Source organism: Chiloscyllium punctatum, chromosome 49 (genome assembly GCF_047496795.1).
Source record: "Chiloscyllium punctatum isolate Juve2018m chromosome 49, sChiPun1.3, whole genome shotgun sequence".
NCBI lineage: Eukaryota > Metazoa > Chordata > Chondrichthyes > Orectolobiformes > Hemiscylliidae > Chiloscyllium > Chiloscyllium punctatum.
In genome coordinates, this window is record NC_092787.1 from 4,861,018 (window position 1) to 4,882,049 (window position 21,032).

Here is a 21,032-nt window from a genome sequence, read left to right on the forward strand (position 1 = left end):
TCAGCATGGAGTTTGAATGTACTGTTATTTCCCTACTCATCTCGGACCATTGTTTCTGTTTTTGACACTTGGGAACACAGCCAAACTCACCCTAAAAAAATCCTCCATCAGGCAATAATTGGCAGCTCCACCTTGTACCAGATTCCCTCAAGCTGGCAATATAATGTGGATCCAGAGGCCAGTAGCACTTTGTACACTTTTGAATACACCCGTCACATTTGGCATAACTTTCGAAACAAAAAATTGCAAAAGCATGCTGAAGGTTCCTTTTATAAAAATATATGAGAAATGGCTGAGAATCAACAAGAGAAATAGCAGATTTTCCTTTACATTTTTAGCTGTGCTGAGACAGGCTTCAGAAAACCTATTTAAATGGCAAATAGAAATGAGTATTCTGGGCATAAGCAGGTGAATATTTATTAAATCCAAATGATATTCCATTTTAATGGATGTTGAGCCTTTTATTTAAGTTTGGTGGACAGAGTAACAATATATGAATGCTTTAAACATCTGTCGGTTGTATCAATAGTCATTTCAAGGCTTGTAGTCATGAAAGAATTGCAAGGACTAGCTTAGCATTTGGACAAAACTTAAACTTAAGGGAGAGGGACTGATTCACCCTGGAGATTCCATTACTCACCTAACTCATATCTTCATACTGTCTGCACTCAATGTCAAAGGAAGAAGTGTGGTATGATCTTTGTAGAGACCAATACTTTTCAAAAGATATTTGACTTTCCAGTGACTGACTGGAAGCATCACGTGACACGCATTAATGTTTTAAGACTTTTACTGTAAATACCAATTTAAAAGCAACAATGACTAACCAGTATTCAGGAGCAAGATTTTACATTAAAATAGAGAAAAGATCCCCAAAGTAACTTTTACCACAACCAAAAATCATCGATCATGTGACTGTTTAGACAGTTAGTTAGATTCATGTCCATCAGGCATATGATGCAGCAGTAATGAATTATAAATTAATTTAAAAATTAAGACAATGTTTATTTGCACTATATAACAACAGCAAATAAAATAAGTTTCCCATCTATAGCATTATAGCTGTGACATCTGGCATTTTCTCTACTGTTTTTGTTTATTAGCCCTATCTGCTGTCACTCACTGACTCTTCCTGCCATACTTTGATTATCATTACCTTTATAGCTACATTGATCTATTGCCATGTCATTTCCCTTTAATCTACTCAATTGTCCCCTAAATGATACCCCTCATTTAAAGCCCTGCCTACTTCCCTACTTCTATGCCTTGCTAGAAAACTGGCCTAGCAGTGGTGTCTGCACTTGCCAGCAGCACTGATTGCAATGTTGAGAAATACAGTTTCCAAAAATATTGGCCTCTTAGATCCATATTTGCAATTTTGAATCAATGAGTTATGATTGTAGCTAGGATATTCCTAGCTTCATGGATTTTAGTATGAAATCAAGACAGATCCCTGTAAGAGGGCTGTTCAAAGGGATGTTATTTCTCGGCAAAGCCTATAAAGAGTTGTTTGGCCAGATCTGCAAATCCAGGAGGAATATGATTAATGATGTTTAAATGGAATTGTGGCATAAGCCAGAACTACTGCTGAATGGTTATGTGTTGGTGCTAACAGTAAAATTGATGTATTCCACTCACAACCTGCATTATTATACATTTATTTGTCTACATTTTTCAGTTAAACCTCAATGTTATATTCTCATACCGTAACTATACTCTTGCAAGAATAGTGACTCCTTGTATTCTGGTTTTGCATCTGCCATCCAATCAGCTTTAACTGCAGAGAAACCCTCACTCCAACCAACCTAACGTCTCAAATTACAGGCACAGGAAGTGGCAGAATATATCGAAAGGGAAGATAAAAGATACATATTTGTTTTTTTTGCATGGATGTATCACTGTCACGGTCAGCATTTGTTGCCCAAACCAAATGATCCCATTGAAGCTTTTATGAAATGCAGCAGACAATGTGGTGGAGGTACATCCGCAGAACAATAGGGAGAGGGCTCCAGGGTTTTGAATGAACAACATTCCTGACCTCAGGATGTCCCAAACCACAAATAAAACCGAAGAGTTATTACTGGAAGTGTAATTCCTATTGTAATATGCAGAGACACAGCAATATATTTGGGTACAGCAATGACCAACTAATTTATTATTGATTTTTGTTGAGAGTGGAGGGGCACATTCCAAAACTAGAGGGCATAGCTTTAAGGTGCGTGGAGGAAGACTTAGAAAGGACCTGAGGGGTAACTTTTTCACATAGAGGGTGGTGAATGTATGGAACTGCCAGAGGAAGTGGTGGAAGCTGGTACAGTTACAACATTTAAAAGGCATCTAGATGGGTATATGACTAGGAAAGGTTTAGAGGGATATGGGCCAAGTGCTGGTAAATGGGACTAGGTCAGTTTGGGATTCTAGTCGGTGAGGATTGAAGGGTCTAATTCTGTGCTGTATGACTTGGTGACTCTACATGTTAAATGCTGTCCAGGACTCTTGAAGAACTCATTTGCTTTTGTTTACAAATGTGCTATGATACCTTTCATTTTCTTCAGAAATTAGGCAGAGTTTGTTGTGTTATCCAGATGATAGTGCAATATTCCTATTATTCTGTGTAAGGTGTCAGCTTGGATTGTGTGCAAAAATCTCTCATCTGGGGTTTAAACGCATGGTTAAAATGGAGGCTGACTTGATTTGCACTTTAGTCCAATTATCCTCCATTCTCTAAATACTTTTTTACTCAAAGTCCACACTTGGGCATTCAGTGCTTGGAATAGATCTTGTGTGCTGTGTAAAATGGCTGATAGGCTGTGTGCAATTTTACTACAAAAAGCCAAAATTTATCCCCTATGGGATTGCACAGAGAGGTACATTAGTAAAATGAAAGATGGAGTTTTGTATTCCATTAGCAATAGCTTCTGCATTAATACAAATAGGTTCCAACAGCCAACCAAGAGGAATGTATTTTCAGTACACAGTGTCTGTGGGTGACGCAGGAACTGACTTCACCGAATAATGCAGTCTGTGGGTTTGATACACTGTACCATATTAAGGGGAGAGTTAATTTTGGGGCACTGAGCTCCTCTATTTGAAGAAAAAAAACCACAACGATTTTTCTTACTTTTCAGTCACACAAATGATAGTCTCCTTCACAACTGAACTTACTGTTCAAAATGGTTCCTTTGCTGCTCTGACCTGCACAGCCACTGGGGATGGTGTCATTGTTTATTCATGGTATTAGAACGACATTTAATTAAAAACTCTGAAGGAAGACACAGGAATAAAGATAAGCTCTTATATTATCATGTTTCTTCAAATTTGTTCTGGCAATCAATAATTAATTTAAAGTATTTGTAATCTCTGTAACTAAATGATATTTTAACTTGATGGAGTGAAGCCATTCTCTTTACAACATGGGTGCCACTGGCCAGGCCATCATTTATTACCTGACCCAAGATGCCCTTGAGAAAATGGTGGTGAGATGCCTTCTTTGAACCACTGCAGTCCACCGGCCATTAGGGAAGGAATTCCAGGATGTTGACTCGGTGACAGTGAAGAAACCTCAATATATTTCCAGGATGGTGAGTGGCTTGGAGGGGAACTTGCAGGTGGTGGTGTTCCCATGTATATGCTGTCTTTGTCCTTCTATATGGAAGTGGTCATGGGCTTGGAAGGTGCTGTCTGAGGATTTTTGGTGAACTTCTGCAGTGCATCTTGTAGATAGTACACAGTGCTGTTACTGAGTGAGTGGAGGAGGGAGTGGATGTTTGTGGGTATAGTGCTAATCAAGTGGGCTTCTTTTTGTCCTGGATGGTATCAAACCTCTTGAGTGTTGTTGGAGCTGTACCCATCTAGGCAACTGGGGAGTATTCCAATGTGCTGCTGACTTGTGCCTTGCAGATGATGGACAGGCTTTGAGGATTCAGGAGGTGAGTTACTCGCTGCAGTGTTCCAAGCCTTTGTGTTTATATGATGAGTCCAGTTGAGTGTCTGGCCAATGGTAACCCTAGGATATTGATAGTGTTTGAACGTCAATGGGCGATGGTTAGAATGTCTCTTATTGGAGGTGGTCATTGCCTGGCATTTATGTGGCACGAATGTTACTTGCCACTTTTCAGCCCAAGCCTTAATGTTGTCCAGATCTTGTTGCATTTGACCATGGATTGCATCTGTATCTGAGGAGTTGAAGAATATTGTGCAATCAACAGTGAAAATCCCCACTTCTGACTTCATGATGGAGGAAAGATTGTTGATGAAGCAGCTGAAGACAGTTGGGCTGAGGACACCACCCTGAGGAATTTCTGCAGGGATGTCTGGGAGTTGACATGACTGACCTCCAACAACCATACCCACTTTGTTATTTGCCAGGTTTGACTCCAACCAGTGGAGAGTTCGTCCCATTGATTCCAGATTTGCTAGGGCTCCTTAATGCAACACTCAGTTGAATGCAGTCTTAATGTCAAGGGCTGTCACACTCGCCTCACCTCTGGAATTCAACTCTTTTTAACCATGTTTGAACCAGTGCCGTAGTGTTATCAGTTGACTCATGATAAGAATTGTTCTTTTTGCTCCTTTTAATTCCCTTTCTGCATTTTCCATAAGATATCTTTTAGTGGTGAATGCATGATATCGATAAGAAAAAATTGAAAGGGAATTAAAAGAAGAGTTAACTTACCTCAAGGATTACTTGACTGGTGAGTGAGCAGGAAAGAGTACAATTTGGAAAGCACCAACAGTTGCTGATCACCAACAGTGCTGTTTATTAGCAATGAGGTACTACCCATGCAGAAACACAAGATTCACTCTGACATAGGCTAAATTAATGTATTACATAGAATCCTACAGTGCAGAAAAAGGACATCTGGCCCATCAAGTCAGCCCAACCCAGGCCCTCACCATATATATGCATTTATCATTGATAATCGACCCAGCCTGCACATCCCTGGACACTATGGGGTAATTTAACATGGCCAATCCATCTAACTACACACCTTTAGACTGTGGGAGGAAACTGGAGCATCCAGAGGAATGCCATGCAGACACAAGGAGAATATTCAAACTCCACCCAGACAGTTGTCCAAAGCTGGAATTGAACCCAGGTCCTTGGCACAGTGAGGTAGCAGTGCTAACCACCAAGTCACTGTGCCATACATGTCTTATACAAATCTTATTTCTTCTCTCTGTCTTACCTGAAGCTGTTAACTGTGGTTGCTTTACAGCATCTTAGGTGCTCTTCACTCTCTGGTACCTGGACTGTTTACCAGCCTGATATGTGAGCCCAGATTACTCATCCTAACCCCATTCTGTTTGTCGTCAATATCGTGGACATTTCAATATCAGTAACTAGGATATAACCAGGAGAGAACTTCTCTTTCCCTGCCCTGGCTTGTTGCTTATGGGCAGCTGAGATCAATTCATTGAGCATTGACCCATGATGGAACTTTTTATATTGTTGCTCAATTAGAGTCATAGAGATGTACAGCATGGAAACAGACCCTTTGGTCCAACTCGTCCATGCTGGCCAGATACCCTGACCTAATCTAGTCCCATTTGCCAGCAATTGGCCCATATTCCTCCAAACCCTTCCTATTCATATACCTAACCAGATGCCTTTTAAATGCTGTAATTGTACCAGCCTTCATCACTTCCTCTGGCAGCTCATTCCATTCACGCACCACCCTCTGCATGAAAACGTTGCCCCTTAGCTCCCTTTTATATCTTTCCCCTCTCACCCTAAACCCATGCCCTCTAATTCTGGACTTCCCCACCCCAGGGAAGAGACTTTGTCTATATATCCTATCCATGCCCCTCTAGAAGGTCATCCCTCAGTCTCTGACATTCCAGGGAAAACAGCCCAAGCCTATTTAGACTCTCCCTTTTGCTCAAATCCTCCAAGCCTGGCAACATCCTTGTAAATCTCTTCTGAACACTTTCAAGTTTCGCAACATCCTTCTGATAGGAAGGAGACCAGAATTGCACGCAATATTTCAACAGTGGCCAAACCAATTGTTTGCTGCTTTAATTGTACTGGGAGATGTTATACATTTCAGATGGAAATGGAGCCAGTACAAACTGGAATTAGAAATGGTTATTTGAAAAGTGTTGGAATGATGGAATGTTTACTTCACAGAGATAGATTCATCAAACCTGTGCCAATATTTTATTTCATGGAAGCCATCTGGATTTGTTCTTCACCCCAATTCAATCACTGTAGTCTTCACTCAGTGTTCCAGCCAAGAATTTTAAATCATGCCTCTAAATTGATTTGAGAAGCGGAAACACAGGGAGACTGTTGCTATGGCAACACTCCCTCTGCCATGTCACATCATGAAGGTTGCAAGCTGCAGTTCGGAATCTTGCAACTCTAATGGACATTCCTGGCTGAGGTTGTGATTCAGCTTATTTGGGTTCCAGCTAAATTGGCAGAGTTTAGCTGAGGAACATTAATCCCAGTACAAACATAAAGTGGCTGCATGTTAACGAGCAGAAATAAGTGTACCACAATAGGAATAGTTAAGTTAAAACCATTTTCAGTCCAATTTTTAAATCGTTGAGTTCCATTCATTTTCAGATTCAGTGGGTGTCCTGCAATCGCATCCTTAAAAACATTACCTCTCGATCTTACTGAAAGGAATGTACAAGAGCAGCTCTGGGAAGAAGAGCCTTCGATTCTTGTTCTTTTCCTTTGATGGGAAGATGGAGGCAAACCTCTATGTGGGTGGAGTAGAAATTTGGCCACACTTCTGAACTTAGTGTTTCTCAGATGTCATATGTTACAGGACCACTGCCTACCCAAGGGATTCCCAGAACGATAAAACAAAAGGTTGCTATAGTTATCGACTGACATTCTTTCTGCTAAACCTTACCTTATAGGACACCAGATGTTGCTGATTCCTAGGGTTAATCTGACTGATGAAGGCTTATATAATTGTGTGGCTTCAAGCACACTGGGACAAGATGAAAGGACTGGAAGATTAAAAGTGCATGGTACTGCTACAGCTTTATAATCTCTTGATTTTTGAGACTACATTTTTATATTCTGTTTATTCTTGTGCTCTAATTGACACTTTTTTTATATTTCTAATTTTAGCTCATATTCTGTTATGCCTTTCTGTTCTCTATTTCTTACTGTTCCCACATTTTGTCTTACAATGTTGCTCCATCTTTTTAACTTTTCCCTTTTTATTTCTCTGTATCCCATCTCTCACTGTCTGTGCACAATGCCTTCAAGCTCTTTGCATTATATCCTTCACCTTTCTGTCATCTTCATCTTTTGGCTCTCATTCCCCCATCACTTCTTGTATTTTTTATTCTGGTTTTCCTTCATCTGCTGCTCTTGCTACAGTCCCGCCTAGTATTCTGTTTCTCAATGCCTCAACGCAGGTTCGTCATGGATTGGAATTTACGCTGTTCTGTGATGTGTCTGGAATTCCAAAGCCTAATGTCTTCTGGTTCTTCAAGAACAGGCCTTTAATTGCCAGTAATCAGCCTAACTTTCTCACAGAGAATGGAATACTTAAAATAAGAAAGGCAATGCAAAGTTTTGAAGGTATGTACCAATCTGGTATTTTTAAATGGATAGTGATTTTTAAAAATTCACTCGCAGCACATGGGCATCGCTGACTGGGCCAACATTTATTGCCCATCCTCAGTTGCCCTTCAGAAGTGGTGAGCTGCCTTCTTGAACTGCTGCAGTCCATGTGCTGTCGATAGACCCATGATGCCATTAGGGAGGAAGTACCAGGATTCTACATCAACAGTTCTGCAGATCTAAAACATTATTTCTATTTTAACTGCACTGCCCTTCTGTGAAATGTGTTTTCCATAAGACAATAAGACCATATGACATAGGAGTGAAAGTAAGGCCATTCAGCCCATCAAGTCCACTCGCCATTTAATCATGGCTGATGGGTATTTCAATTCCACTTACCCACACTTTCGCTGTAGCCCTTAGTTCCTTGTGAGATCAAGAATTTATCAATCTCTGGTTTGAAGACATTTATCATCCCGGCGTTCACTGCGTTCCGTGGCAATGAATTCCACAAGCTTTCAAATCCTGAAGTCTACACAATGAGTGTTTATGCAGGAATTTAAAACAGTAAAATATAGTTGATGATGACTTGTGGTGGTGTTATCCCTGGGATAATAATCCAGAGACACAGGCTAAACTGGATGATAGACCATAAAACCATTAAATGGCTGTCCAGTGGATGCAGCACAAGATATAAACAATAAGGATAAATGGGTGAGTAAGATTGTGTACACAAAGTTGCTTTGTTTACAGCGATGTTTAAAACTCAGTGCACATTGCAAATGAGATGGATAGTATGAGTCAGAAAACTTACCGACTTGGCAAATCCACCTCAATAGTTAGAAGCTATTTTTGCTCTGGGAAGGTGGGGCACAAGTGAGTCAGACTGTTAATCCTGGAAGCAAATCAAAGTAAGGTCTTGCATATGTGAGTGCTGAAACTGATTGGTTAAAAGTCCCAACTCAGTTCCCTGCGACTGTTGATGTATGAATAGTTCGCTCCTCCAGCTTTTCCCTCTCCCTCATCACGCCACTCACCCCCCCATGCCCTAGTGTCTCACTAACCTACTATCATGCTCTTTTTATGCCCACTCACCCAGCTTGCCTTATGCACAGAATCATTGAGCCACATTATAACAATGATCAGTCTTGAATTCTAAGGGAAAAAGAATGCCCATTCATAAATCTGATTTAAAATATAATTATTGCCCTTACAAACTCATTGAAATGTCAATCAGCCCAACTTCAACCTATCAAAGCAGAGAACCTGCTGAAATAATCCAAGTCTCAGAGTCTAGTAAACATTCATAATGAGGCTATCTAGAAACTGGTATCAAAGAGACTAATGACCAGAGATCTGTTTCTGCAAATTGAAGGCTCAGGAAGGAGTCTTGGGGCAGGGAAGCCAGGAAAGGAGGATGGAGGCCCTGGAGTGGGCATGAGAGGCATGCATAAGACCTTTTACATGTATCTTTCAAAACCAGGCAATGGTTCAGGATTGATACCATGAGCAATGTGTTCTCCAGAACAGGGCGAACGTGATGCTGACCCTGCCAAAGAACTAGCCAGAATGGGAGAGCTGTGTGTAGGATCACTGCTTGCACTTTATCCCATGGCAATGAAAATTACTGGTGGCAGGGATAGGGGTGGTGGAACTCCCAGAGGCAGATTTCGCCTGCTAATTTTAAATGCCTGCAGAAGGCAGCCTGACCTTGAGAATCATGGCTATTATGTAACTATTCTAACTGTGCCATCAGTCTGCAAGTTTCTCTTTCTTGAATTAAAAATGGGTGATATGGTGGAACCATATAGAAGAATAGAAAATAGGAATAGGAGTAGGCCATTCGGTCCTTCAGTGCTGCTCCATAATTTGATATGATCATGGTTGACCATCCAACTCAGTACCCTGTGCCTGCTTTAGCACCAATTCTACAATGTGAAATAATGTATTGTGTGATATTTATGATGCATTCCACTATTACACTTCTTCAACTCTGTTAATTAGAAATTATTAAACATTTGAAAGGAATAATACTTCAAAGGAGAGAGCCCTGTGTAGCATTTGCTTTAGTTGAGTCTCGATCCATCTGCCAGTGGGTTAATGGTCAACATTAGTTGTGTTAATATAACCTGGTTATTTATTTCAGGTATTTATGAATGTGAAGCTGTGAATGAAGCAGGGTCAGCAAAAAGATCTGTAGCTGTATATATTGATGGTAAGTTTTCTTTAAACTCCATCTATATTGTGTTTTAAAAGTATTGATGAGCTCTCCCCTTCCATCCTTTCCCTATCTCACAGAACCAATTATATCTTGTTCCCAGTGCTGTTGATCAATGAAGTGGGAGTTGTGACCGACTTAATTTTGGTAAGGGGAGATCAGGCAAAAAATTACACCCCATTGGCTTTTGGTGTTTGGGAGTAATAGTGGATCGCCCAATGAGCTGTGATCTGGTCCCAATAGATTATAATGCATCCACTGCAAGGTGAGAGCTCTGTATGTGTAACATCATGGTTAAACACTAGATGGACCCAACAGATTCTTATACCTCAAAGAGTTGTAAGTCTGACCTTGTTCCATACCCTTCTTAAGAGACATGACAATAGTCAGGAATGTGAGATGTGCTTATCAAAATATCTAGTGACATTTATGAGCAGGTATCTAGGCTCAAATAAATGAAACACTACAAGTAGAAAACTCATCGAATGGGATTGGTTGCCTGTTTTTAAATTGTTTTACAGGATGTGGGTCAGCATTTATTACCCATCTGTACTTGCCTTGGAAAAGGTGGTAGTGATCTGCCTTCTTGAACCAGTACAGTCCATGGGAATGAGATATACCCACGGTGCTGTTAGCAAGGCAGTTCCAGGATTTTAATCCAGTCTGAAGGAAGAGAGAGATAATTCAAAATCAGGAGGGGAACTTTAAGGTGCTGGTGCTGCCATGCATCTGCTGTCCTTGTCCTTCTACCTACATCACAGGTTTGGAGGGTACTATTAGAGTCATAGAGATGTGCAGCATGGAAACAGACCCTTTGGTCCAAACCATCCATGCTGACCAGATATCCCAATCCAATCTAGTCCCACCTGCCAGCACCAAGCCTATATCCCTCCAAACCCTTCCTATTCATCTACCCATCCAAATGCCTCTTAAATGTTGCAATTGTACCAGCCTCCACCACATTCTCTGGCAGCTCATTCCATACACGTACCATCCTCTGTGTGAAAAAGTTGCCCCTTAGGACTCTTTTATATCTTTCCCCTCTCACCCTAAACCTATGCCCTCTAGTTCTGGACTCCTCAACCCCAGGGAAAAGACTTTGTCTATTTATCCTATCCATGCCCCATATAATTTTGTAAACCTCTATAAGGTCACCCCTCAGCCTCCGATGCTCCAGGGAAAACAGCCCCAGCCTGTTCAGCCTCAACATTGGTGAATTACTGCCTTGCATCTTGTAGAGGTGCTGCCACTGACATCAATGGTAGGAGGAGTGAATGATGAGATGGTGACCAGGATGCCAATCAAGTGAGATACTTTGACCTGAATGGTCAGTGTTTTTGACCCTGCACTCATTCAGGCAAGTTGGGGAGTATCCCATCATACTCATGATTAGTGCCTTGTGGATTGTAGACAGGTTTGGGGGGTCAGGAGATGAGTGACTCACTGAAGAATTCCCAGAGTCTGACTTGCTGTTGCAGCCACAGTATTTAAATTCTAGTCCAGTTCATGTTCTGGTCAATGGAAACCCCCAGGATGTTGCTAATGGGGGACTCAGTAATGGTAATGCTATTGGATGTCAATGATTAGATTCTCTCTTGTTGAAATAGACCTACTTTGTACTCCATTCAATATTACCTTCCATTGCCTTCAATGAAAAGAAAAGTTCAGAGAACAAAGTGGGAAATTGACCAATTAGTTGAAAGTGACCCCAGTTTGTGTTCAAATATTTCAGTGGGTCTTGAACCTGTAACTGAAATGCTAACAATATTAATGAGGTAAAATAAGAGGACACGGTTCGATTCACATTCTAACAGTCCTTGTTGATTTATTGTGCATGGGGTATTGATATTGACAAATGGAGTTGAAATTCAACCTTCTCTGTCAATTACAGTACAGAATGTGCTGCAAAATGCTATCATTTTCTTTCTTCAACCTTTGCTGGTTTCCAGTATCTGAAGAAGCCCTGGTGATTTATGCAAGTAAATATATGCACCCACAAACATTGGCACTGTAAGCACCAAGATTGAGTTTCTAATGTTGAAGTCAACAAAAAGACCATGATCACACTGTTGTAGAAAGTTCCCTTACTCTTAAGAAAATGTTTTACGTTATGATGCAAACAGTTCAGGACTTTCATTCCAGTCCTTCTGATTCTTTATGATCTGCTCATTCTGTTGTCAATGAAAGCCAACTGACAGAAATTTTAATGTTTTTCCATATCATGAGGCAACCACAATCCAAATTTCCAATCTTCAGGCATGTTATCTAATTAACTACTGCCCCATTTTGTTATTCTTGCTTAAAATCAATAGAGTACAATAGCAATTACAAATGAGGATTGAATTTTCCAATGCATGACTCTAGAACAGAGGATGAAAAGGATTGGCCTTTTCAAATCAATAGACTCAAAAATTAGAGAAGGATATGGTATAGAAGGAAGCCATTCAGTCTAAGGCCTGTGTCAAGCCTGTTAGAGTTAGTTAATTAGTGACATTCCTCCATTCTTTATCCCAGTGCTGCATCAGCTTTAAGCTGCACATGATAGCCATAATATGATGTGGCTGTGCCTCTGACAGGGTGATTGTCACCAGAAAAGTGCATTGGATATAGATTTCAGCTGTATTGCTAACCCATGCTCCAATCTGTCGGGCTCCTAGATTTGGACCAGAGCCTTACGAACGTACTCTTGTATATAACCTAGAATTTATAAAAATGGTGGGATAGAAACTCTGAAATTATATTAGTTTTTCTCAGAGTTTGATGAAGTAACTTCAGCTTCTAGGCTGGATTCCAACTTTGACTGTTGATACACGCTGCTGCACATGTCTTGAAACAAAACAATACCAGACAGGAACTGAAGCAGTTCCTGCAAGTGCATCATGAATCAGCAAGAAATGTATGTCACCCCTGGATCCATGGGACTACAGTCATTTGTTCTAAACACTGCCAGGTTGCAGGTTGTTCACACAAAAGTTTACTTTTTCATTGGATTGATGGGAGTTAGCATCGCAGTCAGAAATGTAATTGATTAAATGGAATGCTCATTATATTATAGATGCTTTCGTTTCTGGTTTCAATTAATATTTTTAAAAACTTTTATAAACTATTTCCCTGATTCCTCGAATTTGTCATTTTAAGTTTGAGTTTTGAGTTTATTGTTTAATTACTAAATAGACAACATTAATAGGTTTAAAAATATATAAAGAGGAAATTAAGACCTTTAGCCTTGAATTTTCTGATTGTTTAAAATCCAGCAGACTCCCTATTGTACCGTTGGGAAACTATAAGTGAAAATGTTTTGTTTGTTCCATTTTTAATGTTCATTGTTTTCATGAGCTAGTCGTTTGTTTCGTTGCTGGGAGTGAGACAATACTGCAATGTAATAGCTACCATCATTTGCTAATGCAGTCATAATTGCTAGTCCAAAATCAATGCTTGTGCAATGGGTTCTTCCTAAGCGGAGATGGTGTCTTAGTGATAAAGCCACTGAACTTGTAATAGAGAGTGCCAGATTAATATTCTGAGACTTTGGGCTAGACATTTTTATAAAAAGGCTACAAGTAATGTGAGAAGTGGAAACATTCACTGTGCTCTTCTGAGATTGGCTTTAGGCATTTTGAGATATTAGAGGTGAAGGAACTCTTTATGTTATATCTTCTCAGTCTAATGTCAAAATGGAAAGGAATTCACTCCTGAAACCTTATGGACCTTCCCTGTATTGACACAGAAAACAAAATGGCTGTTAATATTTTCTAAAGCTAACTTTTTAAAAATCCGGACACACCCAGACACCATTACGAATAATACAGGTTTTTCCTGACAAATAATTTGTTCCCTTAAAGATGCTGACATGTCATGATCCATCTGCTTCAAGTAATGAGGAATTAAATTTAATGAAGTTTACACTCAGTACCGGGTTAAACCCATTTAATTATAATTTAAGACCCACAAATCCAAGGACTGATGTATTCAGTGAAAAGAAACTTATGCTTGCCTAGATTCAATTCCAAATCCTAGATCCTAGGACTTCAGCCACAGCATGTGGAAAATTGTTATAAAAGTGTACCAGAAGGTACCATTGGCCTGGAGTTTGAGGTTGAAAGGATGACAAATTGTCAATATTTGCCATTACTGAGTAGAACTAACAACGATGTAGAATTAAACAGAGGAATTAAGGTACAGCAGTCACGACTGCCCTGCTGTTCCAAACTGTATACTGTCGGAATCTTCCCACTTGCAATCAGCATGGACTCAATAGGTTGACATGAATTCAAACTTTTTGTGCACTGTTGCTATAAACATCAAAGATAATTTAAAATCTAATTTATTGAGATATAATTGTTCTTAAGAGAATATAAAGTCATAAGTATTGCTGAACATTTGTTCTGAGGCTGAAAACCTAATTTTTACAAGTGTGGAACTACGTTCTGTCTGAATATTTGACAAGGTACAATTTAAGTAACAAATTTTTTTTTTCTTAAAACATGATTTTGATATTTCAGCCTCTACCTTAATCCATTCATCAATCACTTTCTGTAAAATGATTTAAACTTACATCATATTGCTTCTCTTGGACAATTCTCCAGTCTGGATAAGTCTGCCTGATTCCTGTATTGCTCTTAGGCTCCACAGCTGGCTCCATCTTCAAAGTTTCATTTGAATAAAATAAGCTATGTGTATAGAACTACTCAATCCTTGATAACCATGATTTGGAGGTGTCAGTGTTGGACTGGGATGGACAAAGTTAATGTTTTGCTTAATCTTTATGCATTGCTTTTTTGATGGCAGCCTTTTTTTCTCTGTTGACCACAAAATCTGTGACAATTAGGTGAAACAGATATAATCAAGTAATTACTTAATATAGTATTATAACTACTTCCATCCACTTTGTCATGCTTTCATTAGAAATGAACATGAAATGTTGAATTTCAGCTGGTGAAATAGACATTCTCTGAAATGTTTGAATATGAAGCTATGCTGACTAAAACTGACTGCTTATGTTTGGCTTCACTGTCATTTCTTAATAGGTTGTTGTTAGAGTTTTAAACTGCAGTCGTAAATTAAATAAAGGGAATGTAAATATTTCAAAAGATTTACATTTGTAAGAAAGAAAGTGGGATTATGTCAGATAGAATGTTCTGCTCTTAAACTTTCCCTTTAAAGAAAGGATAACTTGACTGTTTTCAGTGAACTAACTGCATCAATGGATTGCAAAGTGAACAAACAAAAATGACCATGAGTTTTTACAGAAATATTTATATTCACTTTATTGCTCACAATTCTGAAAGCTTGGCTTCAATTTATACGAGCTTAAATCGTTTTCCCTTGTTTGGGAATTTATTGCTGAAAGCTCATGTTAGTCTTAATGTCCATACTTTGCACGCAATTTTGGTTATGGGATGTGGAACTTGTACTGTGTCTGTGTCTGTGTTGTTGGGGACCATGGCTGTGGTTTGCAAATACCAGAATAGGCAATCTTCCAGATTGGATTCTGATGCCGTTCCACTGCTTGCGTTTGCCAAAAAGTTACTGCAGTCAGAATGGCTGAAAGAGCAGCCCTATGAAAAGGCCTGGAGAAGCGGACATGCAACTTCTGCATTTCTGAAGCGATTGGTCAGGTAATTATTACAAGATACACCACCCCCAATTTAAGGCCTATATGATTCCTAAACAAAATTTTACAACATGATCTACACTGTACCACCACTGGGCAATACAGTGGCTCAGTGGTTAGCACTGCTGCCTCACAGCGCCAGGGACCCGGGTTTGATTCCCGCCTCGGGCATCTCTCTGTGTGGAGTTTGCACATTCTCCCTGCGTCTGCGTGGGTTTCCTCTGAGTGCTCCCACAATCCAAAGATGTGCTGGTCAGGTGAATTGGCCATGTTAAATTGCCCATACTGTTAGGTGCATTAGTCAGGGGTAAATATAGGGTAGGGGAATGGTTACTCTCCGGAGGGTGGGTGTGGACTTGTTGGACTGAATGGCCTGTTTCCACACTGTGGGGAACCTAATCTAACCAAGGATCATAAATAATATTTGTAATTCACTGTTTGAGTCAAAAGAGGTTTAAGCTGCAAGAGAAGTTTTTTTTTCTCTCTTCTTTGAGAAACATTTGGTACAAGACAGAGAAAAGCATGGTGAACTGGCATAAGGTTATATCCACAGTAGGCTCAAATGTGTATGCCATTCTGTCTGAATAAGCTTGAAATGAGTCAACATAGCCTCCATTTACTGCTTAAGCACATAAAGATGGAGACAGTAAGAGCAGGAGGGGGTCATTTAAGCCTTTAAAGCCACTTCAACTTTCAGTGAGATTGGGGCTGATATTCTAATTCAGCACCAGTATCGTTGTACTATCTGCATTTTTGTTTGATACTTTGAATTTTTAGAGATCTATCAATCTCAGTCTTGAAAATACACAACAACTGAGCCTTCACAGCCCTCTGAGGTAGAGAATTCCACAGATTCCAGCACCCTCAAAGTGCTCCTCATCAGTGCCCTTTATTTTGAGACTGTGTCCCATGGTTCAAGACCACTCAGCCAGAGGAAACATCCTTCCCATCTACCCAGCTGAGGTGTGGAAGAATTTTTCATGTCTGAATGAGGTCACCTCTCATTCTTCTAAAGCGCTGAGAATACAGGCCTAGTCTATTTAATGTTTCTTCCATCCTAGGAATTAATTTGTTGAACCTTTGTCACACTGTCTCCATGGTAAATAAATCTTTCTGTAGGTGTGGAGATGAAACCTACACACTATATCCCTGTGTCGTTTCAACAAAGCGCTATATATTTTCCGTAAAAAACCTTTGCTCTTTTATTTAAATCCTCTTGCCATAAAGGCCAATGTACTCTTTACTTTTATAATTGGTTGCTGTACAGACATCAGAAACAAAAACAGAAATTGTTGGAAAAGCTTAGCAGGTCTGGTAGATCTGTGAAGAGAAATCAGAGTTAATGTTTCGGGTCTGGTGACCCTTCCTCAGAATGGCTGTACTAACACGGTAACTTTCAAGGACACTCAAGTCCCTTTGACATCCAACACGTTCCAGCCCCTCACCATTTAAGAACAGCCCTGTTTTCACACCCAATATAAACTGTAGGTCAAGGAGGTTACGTACACTATGGAAAGCCAATATCACACCAATGTCAGTTCATTTGAATTTGTTCCTTGCCTACTGCAGGTTTGTGGTTAGTGACAGGTCATTCTCTCCATTGTAGATAGGCAGGAGGCTGGGAGACCACAGCAAGCCAGGCAGCATCAGGAGGTGGAGAGATCACTGTTTCATGTGTAGAGGTATGGATAAGTGAACACAGGTAGAGGGTACCACCTGATTGGTCGATGGGAGGAATGAATCCGGTTGGTAGCTAAGTCAATCAGAGCAACAGAAAGGAGAGGGAAGGGCTTGAGAGAGAGTTGGGGAAGGGGAAGGAAGGTTACTTGAAATTGGAGAACTCAATGTTGAGTCCTTTGGGCTGTAGGCTGCCCAGACAAAAGATGAGGTATTGTTCTTCCAATTTGTGATCTGATTCGTTGTGGCATTGGAGGAGGCCAAGGATGATCATGTTGGAAAGGGAATGGGAAGGGGAATGAAAATGGCTGGTGACTGGGAGGTCCAGTCGGCCCCTGCCAGCCCGGCTGAGAAACGTGCTCTGATTTTACACTCGGTCTCCCTGATGTAGCGAGGACCACATCAGGAACACCTCATGCAGTAAACTAGGTTGGAGGAGAGGCAGGTAAACCTCTATCTCACCTGGAAGGACTATTTGGGGCCCTGGATGGAGGTGAGGGGGATGGTGGACCGGCAGGTTTTGTATCTTTTCTGGTTGCAGGGGAAGGTACCTGGGGGTTCGGGAGAGAGTCAGTGAGGAGAATCAGTGTGAACCAAGGACTGTTGAAGGGAATGCTCTTTGAGGAAGGCAGCGAGGGGTGTGGAGGGGAAGATATTCTTCATGATGGGGTCAGGTTGGAGTTGGTGGAAGTGTTTAAGGATGATGTGTTGGATGCGGAGACTGGTGGGTGGTAGGTGAAGATAAGGGGGACTCTGTCTGTATTGTGTGTAGAGTAGGGGGGGAAGGTTTAGAGCAGTGGAATACGGAATGGAGGAGTTGCGAGAGGTGAAGAGCTGTCTGGATGACGGGGGGGACAAAGCAGGCTCTTCCAAATAGGTAGATGGCTGGGATCCCTGGGAGTGGAATGTATCCTTGTCCAAGCAAATGTAGCGCAGGTGAGGAATTGGGAGAACAGGATGGAATTCTACAGGATGGAATTCTACAGGATGCTGAGTGGGAGAAGGTGTAGTCCAATAGTTGTGAGAATCTGTGGATTCATAGTAAATGTCCATCTGGAGATTGTTGCCGGAGATGGAAATAGAGAGGTCAAGAAAGGGGAGGGAGGTGTCCGAGATGGACCAAGTGAACTTGAGGGCAGGGTGGAAGTTGTGTGCAAAATTGATGAACTGCTCCAGTTCAGCCCGGCTGCAGGATGCAGCATCGATGCAGGCATTGTTGTTTTAATTGCAGCATTTAAGTCTTTATTGTTCTATCCACTGGATAAAATCCACCAAGCAACAAGTTAGAAACTGTTAACGGTTAAGCTCTTCATATCACAGATCAGCCCATCTTGAGCCTCACCAGTGAACATTTGAGAATTTCCATGCATGCAATTTACTGTATTTGCAAACAGAACTTCCACCCTGAATCAAACAGTTCAGTTTGTATTACCAGAAATGTTTTCTCTTCAGGGATTGTATTTGGTACGTAGTTCTCTATATTTATATCTTCGCAAATCGTATACAATTTTGAAACAAATGCATGTATCACTGGGATATTTCCTACCAGACGGTAGCATATTTAATGAACTTTTGTAAAGAAGTCTGGAATAGTGTTGCTGTGTATTTTGGAAGATGAATGCAATCGTGGAGATCAAAGTGGCGAGGCTTTTAGTTTGAATTTTGTTAGAATGTTTCATATTATTTATTGGTGGACTGATTTCTTTGTTTCATCCTGCACACCAATGCCTTTCAGGGTTTACATATTTTAGAGTTTATTTATCCCATAGCTACATTTCTAGACAGTTACTGAAGATTGAATTTGCAGCTGTAAACCTGAGAGATTGCAATTAAATAGTGCAGCTCAGAAAGTTGAATTGCAAATATGTATTGAAGACCTATTAGATTTAATATATTTTATGAAGGAGGAAGTGAGGACTGCAGATGCTGGAGAATTTTCGACTCTCTATTTTATGAACAAAACTGTAAATTAATCACAAGTAGTTCCTGGGCTGCTGCATGTTTGTTTTCTGTAATAGAAGGTTATAATAATTTTCGTTCACTCTGCCCAAGAACACAGATGCCTGTTTTAATTAAATTCTATGTTTTTTTAGCACCAGTGCAAGATCAGTTGACAGATGATTGTTCCTTAGCAGCATCCGACATCTCTGCTCCCACAAGTTTGGCACCAGAGGAACACACCGTCCATTCAGACATTCTGACAGCTATTGTATGTCCGTCAGTTTCAGTGAAGTCTAAACATCTGCTTCATTCCCATTCTCAATCCTCAAGAGGAATCAAATTATTGCCTGTAACAGCTAGCTCAATAATATCACTTGACTCACAGTCTTCAGTCCCAGCAGTATTTGTAACTTTAAACATTGCTGTAACATCTGCAGTGAAACCATTTCCATCTGCAACAATGCTAACAGTGAGACCCTCTTCACCTTCAGCATTGGCAGTGGAGACATCTTTTCGATCTTCAGAAATGTCTACAGGGAAATTGTTTCCATTTCAGACAGTATCCACAGTGAAACCCTTTCAATCTTGGGTAATATCTGCAGTGAAACCTTTTTCATCTTCAGCACCAGTTGCAAAGAGATCTTTACCATCTCCAGTAGCATCTACAATGAAATCTCTCCTATCTCCATCAATGTCTTCAGTAAGACCCTTGTCACCTCAGACACTGCGTACGATCCCAACAATATCTACCATGAACGCATTCCCAACTTTAACTCCTTTAGCTCTAGGTTCTCCGTCCCTGGACATACCTGTCCTTACACAATATTCTACTCCAGTGGAAGTTGCTTTAAATCTTACTGATGTTTCCTCAACAGTGGGTGGCACAGCACTAACAAGCAATGTTAATTCTTCACTGGAGATATCTCGCTCAACAAATCCAGGAAAAGCAACTACTTTCACACAGGAGCAACTTCCCCTGTTAACAAGGAATTCCACTCTGCCATCACTGAGGACATATCTGCACTACTTGAGTAAAGATACGGCAAAATATTCTTCAGAACCAGCTTGGAATTCTAATTGTACCACAAGCCAGCCATTTCATTCGTCACCTGCAACCATTGGAACCAGTAAACGGTCAGTTCTTTTAATTCTACCTAGAATAAGGGGTGAGACTTTTATATAACTGGAAGGTGGTTGCACTCACTCCCTGAGTCAGAAGGCTGTGCCTTTTAGGTGCACTCCAGAAACCTGAGAACATGATCTAGCCTACAATTCAGTGAGGTTCTGAGGAGTGTTGTATTGCTGTATGGGTTGTCTTTTGGATGAGATGGCAAACTCATTGCTCAGCTACCCTTGCAGGTGGTTGTATAAGCTTTGTTGGTGCTCATCCAGAAAGGACAGGTATCTCCTGGTATGTTAGCCAACAATTCTAAAGCAACACTGTTGAAACAGATTTTCTGGTCAAGTACCTCTGTTGTTATGGGACCTAACTGAACACAAATAGATTGTTGTTTTTCCCTACACCACAACAGTGATTTCATTTCAAAAGCATTCGCCAGCTGTGAATTACATAAGATCAAAATTATAAAAAAACATGGTTCTCTTTATCTGAACTTTGGGCTAATATCCATTAGCTAACTATTATGTTCACTGTCTTTGGTATTAATAAGGTTAAAAATATTAAACGTAGCTTCCCACACCTTCATCAGTGCCTGACGTTGCAGCGATGAAACTTTTCGAAACTTTCACAAGCTATTAATTAAGACAAGTTCTATACTATTCCGTGGTTCTATTCCCTTTGGAATTAAATAATTGTATGGCCAGAATGTGTACAAAAGTAGTTTTCAAAGTTTTTTGGGAGGAACGGCAAATAATTATGCGAGTTAGTTTTGTTTTAAGCACAGTGTTTAAATGTAACACACTCCCATTGTTATTTTGTTCAAGCAAAGTATTAAAAAGCATATGACGCCAAAGTAATTCCTGTTGTGGGGAGATGCTTAGAAATAGGATGGAGTCTTTTTCAAAAAATCTTTTCAAAGCAACTGTAAAAT

General features: G+C 40.3%; 1 protein-coding gene across 1 annotated transcript in view; it reads left to right on the forward strand.

Annotated features, from left to right (window-relative positions):
* LOC140469537 (uncharacterized) overlaps positions 1 to 21,032 on the forward strand; it is a 107,119-nt gene that overhangs the window by 53,297 nt on the left and 32,790 nt on the right. Inside the window, exons 8-11 of the mRNA XM_072566144.1 lie at positions 6,874 to 6,987; positions 7,091 to 7,549; positions 9,678 to 9,746; positions 19,134 to 20,115. Coding sequence (XP_072422245.1) covers positions 6,874 to 6,987; positions 7,091 to 7,549; positions 9,678 to 9,746; positions 19,134 to 20,115 — 1,624 coding nt within the window. The remainder of the gene's footprint in view (positions 1 to 6,873; positions 6,988 to 7,090; positions 7,550 to 9,677; positions 9,747 to 19,133; positions 20,116 to 21,032) is intronic.